Raw genomic sequence first — 9,304 nt, 5'->3', positions numbered from 1 at the left:
CAAAAAGGCTTGATCCGTCCCATCCCTTCGAGAACGGAAACTTAAAGAGGAGAAAAACTCAACAATTAACTAACGGTAAAGATCGTCTCTCAAAGAAAAATCACGTTCCCAAGTGCCAAGATCGACCCCCTGTCTCGACATCACCAACATATAAGCAATATCCTCCCTTACCTCACTAGATGCACTATTCAACTCATCCCAACTAAAATACCAGGTCGCTTGAATATTCCGAGCTGAAATGTATCCAAAATATTCCGAGAATTGTTCCCCAACGTTTTGTAACCAAATCTCCGAATTAGTTCTTCGCTCTTCATCCCTTCGGGATTGATCCGTGGAGGATGATGGAGCATCAAGTCTGCTTCTCTACACACATTAAACAAAAACCAAACCAAACACAAAACATTGAAAAGTTAGCGTTAGGAAAATCAACATGTTCCACATACTTGCACCAAGTACCATTAATACTCGTCTCAACTTCAATTTGGCATTTAGATAAAAGCAAGTTTTGACAACATATGTTTGTGTTCCATGGTATCAAATTCAAACAAATTCTCAAAACACTAGGGAAGAGCTAATAAATGCCCTAAGGGCAATTGATAAAGCTTTTAAGATTCCTATCCCAACCATATTACCAAATTACGTGGATGTTGTTTTTCATGCTCTTCCATTTATACCCTTCTTTAATATTAACAAATAAAATTAATTCATTTTTACGATTAGTCTGTAACAGAAAAGTGGCGGTCCCTATTTTTATGGACGACCTCAATTAACATCATATTTTAAATTTTTTACTATCTTAATTAATTTGGAACAATCGCCAATTTTTCCCTCCTTTTCTAAAACAGTGATTAAAAAATACATATATCCAATGAGTCCCATTGCTTACTACTGCATCTCGTTAATATTTGAGGACATCATCATCGATTAACCAATAATAGGTAATATTAATATTTAATTCGTTTAATTGTTTTTACATATTAACTATATACTTCGTCTTATAAAAGATTAATGATTATTAATTTATTTTGCTTTTTACATAAACACATTAGATATGATTGATTTGAACGAAATACCTTTGGAGGAAAGCCCACTGGATATCGAAAAGGATGGATGCAATATTGAAGAAGAGGGTGAATGCAAAAGTCTAGATTTAGATGAGCCATTCGTCGGTCAATGTTTTTTAAGTGAAGAAGAGGCTTTTGTTTTTTACCAAAACTATGCTAAAAGGAATGGATTTGCTATTCGTAAAGGGAGGTTTGTGAACAAGAATGGAGAAAAATCAAGAAGAGATTTCTTTTGTCATCGTGAAGGAAAATCGAAAGTTAAAATGGTAGATTACTCAAAACAACAAAGAAATCGTGGTAGTACAGTTGGTGAATGCAAAGCCCATATGTGCATATCATTGAGAAGAATTAATGATATTTTTCCAAAAGAGTGGCAAGTCACTAAATTCGTTTTGGAGCATAATCATGATTTATTGTCTCCTCAAGAGGTTCGATTTCTTCCTTCTTATCGTAGTATTACATCGGATGATGAGAAACGTATATTCCTGTTAAAGGAAGGAGGGTTGTCTATTAGACAAATTATGCGAGTGATGGAGCTTGAAAAAAGTGTAAGGCACGGAGAACTTGATTTTCTAACGAAAGATGTTAGTAATTTAATAATCAAAAATCATAAGCTACACTCAAATAATGATGCAAGAGAGCTTTTGGAGTATTGTAAAAATGCAAAAACTGAAAATTCTAACTTTCAATATGCATTTAAACTAGATGCTGATAATAGACTAGAGCACATTTTTTGGTCTCATGCTCATTGTTTTGATATGTATCAAGAATACGGAGACGTTGTAGTATTCGATACTACATACAAAGTCAATTCGTATGACATGCCTTTTGGCATATTTGTGGGTGTTGACAATCATGGAAGAACCATCTTATTTGGTTGTGCACTTCTACGAGACGAGACGACCACTACATTTGAATGGTTGTTCAAGGTACAATCCCTTACAACTATTTTTTAAACAGTAACATTGTTTTTTGTTATTATATGATGATTATTTCAGCATGATCAGATGACTCAAATGGCCAGAGAGTACATACTGGAAATTTTGTATCCTTTCTAGCAACACATTATCATAAGTTTAGAAATATTTACATTTTTACATTACGTACTTTTTATATAGTATCATAGGTTTTGAATGTTCTTTTATTATATAAATGAATTCCTCCTAATAGCTTATTTATAATTTTCAGAACTTCTGTATACTTATGAGAAGGTCACCACAAACAATTTTGACTGATCAAGATCAATGGATGACGAATGCAATTGCAAAAGAAATACCTTCGGCTAAGCATGCATTTTGTATATGGCATATCACTACAAAATTTAGTAGTTGGTTTATGTCGGTGTTAAGAAGTGAGTATTCAAGTTGGTGTTCAGAATTTTATACTTTATATAAGTTAGACACGGTCGAAGAATTCGAGCAACACTGGCCACTGGTTATTGAAAAATATAATCTTTCCAACAATAAGCATGTTGTCGGCTTGTATAAGATAAAGTCATTTTGGGTACCCGCTTATCTTCGAGAATTCTTTTTTGGTGGTATGACAACTACTGGGAGATCCGAAAGTATTAATGCGTTTATAAAAAAATTTATATCATCGCGTACATGTCTAAGTGACTTTATTAAACAAGTAAGTATTCACATTTACTTGAATATTTTCCTTTTAACTTATTTTTTTACTCATGATTGGTTCTTGTTATACATATTTTTTAGGTTGATCTTGCAGTTGAAGATGTTCACCAAAAACAAATACATGATACTATGCTGCAGAAATATAGGGGGTCGTATTTAAGATCACTTTCACCATTGGAAGAACAAGGTTACCGTTTTTTAACTCCATTTTCTTTTAAAAAGTTTCAAGAACAGTTTGGACTCGCAATGCAATATTCAGTTGAAAGAAATCAATATTCAAGTCATGAAGAAAACACGGTAAACTTTATTGTCAAACACCACACAGCGACAAAATTGCATAATGTGATTTGGGATGGTTAGGTGGCTAAGTGCACATGCAAAAACTTTGAATTTGTTGGCATACTTTGTCGTCACATTTTAAGTGTCTTTATCCACGAGGGTTGCTTTGAAGTTCCGTCTAATTACTGGCATCCACGCTGGAGACGAAAAGATACTGATGTGGTAGCGGAGTGGTATAAAATACTATTAAATTTTACAAGGAAATACTATTAAATACTATACAATTTTACACAAGATATTTATTTATTTATAGAATGGATATACTTAAACCTTGCTACAACACTTATAGGCAGTGTACCTAATCGTACAGTAGTGTAGTTTTTAGTAAGTCCGGTTCGTTCCACAGGGAATCTTTTTAAACAAAGCTTAACGCTATATTAGTTTACTTTTATAAAAATACAAATATATATATATATATAAGTAATATTATTATTATAAAGGGGGATTTTTACCGTTTAATGACCGGTTTGTCGATTTTAAAACTTTAGTCGCAGTTAAAACCAAATGTAAAAAAAAATAAATACAAGACTTAAATTAAAGCATAAAGTAAATAATGATAATGAAATTGCGAATAATAAAAGTGCGATAAAATAAACTTGCGATAATTAAAAAGTACGATAATTAAAAGTGCAATTAAATACAATAACAATAAATAAAAATGCGATAATTAGAAGTGCAATTAAATATAAAATAAAGGAAATTAAATATGAAATAAAAGAATTATGCTTATTTAAACTTTCGTAATCATGATGTTTGACGTGTTGATTTTAGTTTTATGCCCATGGGTTAATTGTCCTTTGTCCTGGATTATTTAATATGTCCGTCTGGTTTTTGTCCATAACAGTCCATCAGTCATAAATATAAAGTGCGAGTGTCCTCGTCAAATTATCCTTATACCCGAAGTTAAATATTCCAACTAATTGGGGATTTAAACTGTAACAAGATTTTAATACTTTGTTTAATAATTACACCAGGATGTCGACTGAGTGTAACCCAAGGTTTTAATATTTTGTTATCAATTATACCAAGTGTCCTTGTACATAATGTCACCCCTGTTTTAATTATTCTAGTGGTTATTAATCCATTCCCGTGTCCGGTTAAATGAACGATTATTCGTACATATAAATACCCCGCCCATCGTATCCGATTGAGTGTATATGGTAATTTATAGGGACGCCCAATTGTAAATCTTTATATTAACATTAACAAACTATCATTTAGTTAAACAAATATAAAGCCCATTAATAGCCCATAGTCTAATTTCCACAAGTGTCATTCTTTTGTCCAAACCCCAATTATGGTACAAAGCCCAATTACTCAATTTTAGTAATTAGCCCAACATCATGATTACTTCGTTTTAAATAAGCATAATAATAACTTAGCTACGAGACATTAATGTAAAAAGGTTGAACATAACTTACAAATATTAAAAATAGCGTAGCGTTACACGGACAGAATTTCGACTTACACCCTTACAATATTCGCTAACATACCCTTATTATTAGAATTAAAATTAAAATTAAAATTAAAATATAAATTATAAATATAAATATATCGTATGAATGAGGAGAAAAAAAGATGATGAAAATGATCAGATTTCGGTTTGCTTTATAGGGAGTTTCAAAACTGGGGGCTCCGCGACTCGCGGCCAATTTTGCCTTCAAACTCCGCGAGTCGCGGAGAATGAAATTACAGCTCAGTCCCTTTGGAGTCTTTCTTGCCGACGGTTTTTATTATTTATTATAATATATAAATAATTATAAGAATTATTTAAATATTATATTATATTTATGTGCATAGTTGACTTGTAATTTTTAGTCCGTTGCGTCGAGCGTTGAGAGTTGACTCTGGTCCCGGTTCCGGATTTTCGAACGTCCTTGCGTACAATTTAATATCTTGTACTTTGCGTTTTGAATCTTGTACTCTTGTAATTTCGAGACGTTTCTTATCAATAATTGGAACCTCTTTGATTGTCTTTTGTACTTTTGAGCTTTTTGGTCGTTTGCGTCTTCAATTCGTCGAATCTGTCTTTTGTCTTCACCTTTTATTATTTAAACGAATATCACTTGTAAATAGAACAATTGCAACTAAAAGCTTGTCTTTCTTGAGGAATAATGCTATGAAATATATGTTCGTTTTTAGCATTATCAAATATTCCCACACTTGAGCGTTGCTTGTCCTCAAGCAATATCGTCTTGAAATACTAGAATCACTTCTTTATTCTTCACACTTTGTACATCAGTGATTTCTATACGGTGGTATAAATAATGGTAGTAACGATATGGTTTACAGTCCCACATGACTATAAAAATTTAGATCCATTAAGGAAATTGGATCTTTATGAAAACATTTGATCTTTTAAAAATTAAATCTAGTTTTTACCCTAGATAAGTTTTCCGGAATAACCCTTTACCGGTGTTTGCAAAATATTTTTGTGGGTTTGGTGGGTTTCAGATTTGAAAATTTTAGCTCAAAACTTGTGGTTTTGTGTCACCCACTTGCTAACCTTGTATTTGGAAAGCAACACGTCCAGTTTACTTGTCCCGTATATTACCTTTCGGTAAACTACCGTCCGGTTGTAAAGGAAAGCATTGAACAAGCAACTGTTAAGGCAATGTCCCCTGACATGCTTTTAATTATGGTCTATAACGTGCCGGACGCAATTACTATCCTTGGTAGGAGCAATAGTAAAGCTCACCCTTATAATTTTTCGGTATGGCACAAGGTCCTGTCTTTGACCACTATGCAACCACCATTCTTACGGTTGACACCCGATTTAGTTCAGGTGACCTAATGAATTCCAGGTGAATTCCTAGGATTTTACGTTCAATGGTAATGAACGCATTAAAAATAGGGTTTTCAGAAAACAAATCGGTTTGTAATTTTGATCAAAATATTTTCTCGTTCAAGCTCGAGTTTAGATATCATTGAATTCCATGAGTTTGAATTCTCAATCTTTAAGGTCAATCTCTAGGATTGAGTAATATCAGTCTTAAAAGCTGATTTTTAATCTTTAAGGAGATTATCCTTTCTGGGGATCTGATTCATTAGTCTTATCCAGCTAATTTGCATGGTGCCCCCCCCCATTGTACAAGATAAATCCTTCTCATGGTTAGGATAAATCTGACCACTTGGCGACCCTGTTTAATGCTGAGGTCCGTGGATTTCCTGCTGATTTTAGTGATGACTTTTCTAGATTTTTCGTCAACCTACAGCTGGTCTGGACGACAACTTCATGACCTAAATCAAGAAGTGCGTGTCTTTTTCGGAAGACTTTACTTCCTTTTAATGATGGAATTGATTCATCGTGTAGATCCATCTCTTCTTTTCTTTCATCGGGTAAAACAGTTTAGTTTAGTCCAAAGCAAAAGTATTTTCAGTTATTTGTTACAGATATATGTGACATATGTTTAAGATAACTTGGTAAATTTTCCCACACTTGGCTTTTATTTTCCTTTTTATCGTCCTCTATTCCATTTTAAATGAATTTTAACATTTTGGTTTGTTTCTCAATTTATGTCCTTTCCGAGGTAACAATAATTTCGGTGTTAAAACCTAGTTTTATCGTTCATAAATATGTATAAACATGATTTTGAGTTCATTTAATTGAAAATTTTGAAAATTTTTACTAGAATTGGGTAGTCAGTATATAAGACTAGGGCTGTTCTTTATTATCAGAGAGCACTAGATTCTAATACAACTACTGCTTTACTAGTATTTTTAATGGTAACCAAGTGTATAAAGTAAAAATTTTTAAAATCCGAAAGAATTTAACCCCTTCCCACACTTAAGATCTTGCAATGCCCTCATTTGCAAGAAATCAGTAACAATTTAAATTATTGAGGGTGATTTGTGTGAAAATGATTAAATTTTACCAAAGTTTCCAAATATATTGGCGTTTGTTTGCTGAATGATAAATGGTGCACATCATTTGTTCATTCCGTCTTGTTGTTATTTCACATATATTTTGCATCTTGTCGTCAAAATTAGTTGCTTTTGCTGAACTTAATGCCAGTCTTTGAAAATGCGTTGTTTTACCCTGTTGTGTACATAAGATAAACTGCAAACATATATACATATTTTTGAAGTTTGGTATATTACCCCACATTCAAAAATTATTAAAATCTAAGAATAAAAGTTAGATAATTATAAAAATGATTACAATATTAACAAAAGTATTAAACGTATCAATAATTACAAATTACAAAAAAAAAACTAAGTATACTAGGGATGATACTGGTACCAATAGGGGTTCCAGGCATAACCATAGGTGCTATAGAATGCTTCGGCAGGGTCATACGAAGGATACGGTGGCTGCATCTCTATAGACCAGGGAGGGAAGATGGGTTTCGGTGTAGGAATATAGTTTCTACCTATATGTTGGCAATGAGCTATGATTTGGTTCTGATGAACTTGCCAATCTTCAAATGCTCTCTGTCTAGCATTTTCGTATTCCTGAGAAGCTATAAACCTTTGCATTTCTTGCATCTCATTCCCCCCTCCTACATTACCTTGCTGTTGGTTTCTCTCCACATGTGGATGTCTACCATGGTATCGTACTGCGGCGTTATTTCGCCTCTTCAAAACTTTCGCACCATGGTATACATTTAAACCTATAGTATCGCGGGGTTCTGGTTCTTCTACTAATAATCCCCCCCGACTTATATCCACACCGAGATATTCACCAATCAAAGTAATAAAAATACCACCTCCTATTATGCTATGCGGTCGCATCCCCCGAACCATAGCTGATAAATAATAACCCACACAATACGGTATACTTACAGCGCTTTGTGGGTCTCGAATACACATATGGTAAAACAAATCCTGTTCATTTACTTTTTCCTTGTTCTTACCCCTTTGTGTAATCGAATTAGCTAAAAACCTATGTATCACTCTTAATTCTGCTCTATCTATATCCAAATAAGAGTAATTCCCCCCTTTGAAACGGTGATGGCTTGTCATTTGACTCCACACACCGTGTGTTTCAAAATTTTCATCTATCTTTCTACTGTTTAGTATCAACCCTCTACAATCGGCAGATGCTAACTCCTCAGGCGTATATATACGTAAAGCCTGAGCCATGTCCAGTAAAGACATGTGGCGCATCGAACCGCCTAACAAAAATCTAATAAAAGAACGATCGGTTAAACTAGCTACCCGATCATTCAACTCTATACTACACAACAATTCTTCACACCATACTTTATATACAGGTCTACGCATGGTGAATAAACGTACCCAGTCATTAAAAGTAGAATTACCATACCTCTGTACAAGTAATTCCCTAATTGGCCCGGCCAATTCTACAGCTTCTAAGGGTCCCCATTCTATGACCCTCGGTACCTCAACAACCTTAGAATGAAGAGTATGCAAACCCCTTTGATATTTTGGATAATCTATCCAAAGTCTGTCAAATCTCAGGTTCGGGTGCAACTCTTCCAAGTGCATATCAGAAAAGGTCATGACTGGATGAGGTATATCCTGCTTGTAGTAGTTATCCACCTCCTGTTGTTCCGCATTCTCAGCAGGAGCATTACGGGCTTGGGATGAAGATTCACCCCTTTCAGTCTGCAAAACACATCAAACACAATTTTTATTTGCATCCAAATATGCATTAGTGTCAGCAAAATCATCAATCAAAATAATTACAATGACATGATCAATTTATATCATACTTAAGCTCATTTTCACATTTTTATCAAATCTACACTTTTTCAAATAAGCATATACGAAAACGCTCGCCAAGTTCATAAGCATTCAACTCAAATAACATGTCAAAATAATCATTACTAGCAATTAAACAAGTCTCAAATGGCATTATCTTTCAAAAATCAAGTTCATGAATTTTAGACTTGAAAAAGTCCACTTTAAATCTCAAAATCATGTTTAGGCTCAAAGTTTGGATCATTTAACTACCTAGACATGTTACACTACTCAATTTAGCAACAATTCATGACAAAAATCGACCATAACCTGTTTATATCAAAAAGCTCCAAATTTGCTCAAGAACACAAACCCTAGATTACTCAAAATTTGAAGTTTAAGGCTTCTAATCATGTTAAACAGCATCAATCTAGGTTATACAAGCATAATACCTAAACAATTTAAGCCTAATTACACTAAAAAGCATCAAAATCAAATTGGGGAAAAAATTGCTCAAGAACACTAAATTTCGGATTAAATGGTGTTTAGGTGTAGAAATTTACCGTTTTTCTTGAGTAATTCCTAGATAGCATCCTTCTCAACATGATTTTAGCAAAAGATTTG

General features: G+C 33.5%; 1 protein-coding gene across 1 annotated transcript in view; it reads left to right on the top strand.

The window, feature by feature from the left end:
* Positions 1-1,051: 1,051 nt before the first annotated feature.
* Positions 1,052-9,304, top strand: part of LOC139842991 (protein FAR1-RELATED SEQUENCE 11-like) — a 133,545-nt gene continuing 125,292 nt past the window's right edge. The window contains exons 1-5 of the mRNA XM_071833084.1: positions 1,052-1,993; positions 2,063-2,091; positions 2,276-2,693; positions 2,777-2,992; positions 3,056-3,207. Coding sequence (XP_071689185.1) covers positions 1,052-1,993; positions 2,063-2,091; positions 2,276-2,693; positions 2,777-2,992; positions 3,056-3,207 — 1,757 coding nt within the window. The remainder of the gene's footprint in view (positions 1,994-2,062; positions 2,092-2,275; positions 2,694-2,776; positions 2,993-3,055; positions 3,208-9,304) is intronic.

Source organism: Rutidosis leptorrhynchoides, chromosome 4 (assembly GCF_046630445.1).
Source record: "Rutidosis leptorrhynchoides isolate AG116_Rl617_1_P2 chromosome 4, CSIRO_AGI_Rlap_v1, whole genome shotgun sequence".
NCBI lineage: Eukaryota > Viridiplantae > Streptophyta > Magnoliopsida > Asterales > Asteraceae > Rutidosis > Rutidosis leptorrhynchoides.
The sequence above is the reverse complement of the archived record's forward strand: the minus strand, read 5'-3'. Positions and strand labels throughout refer to the sequence as shown.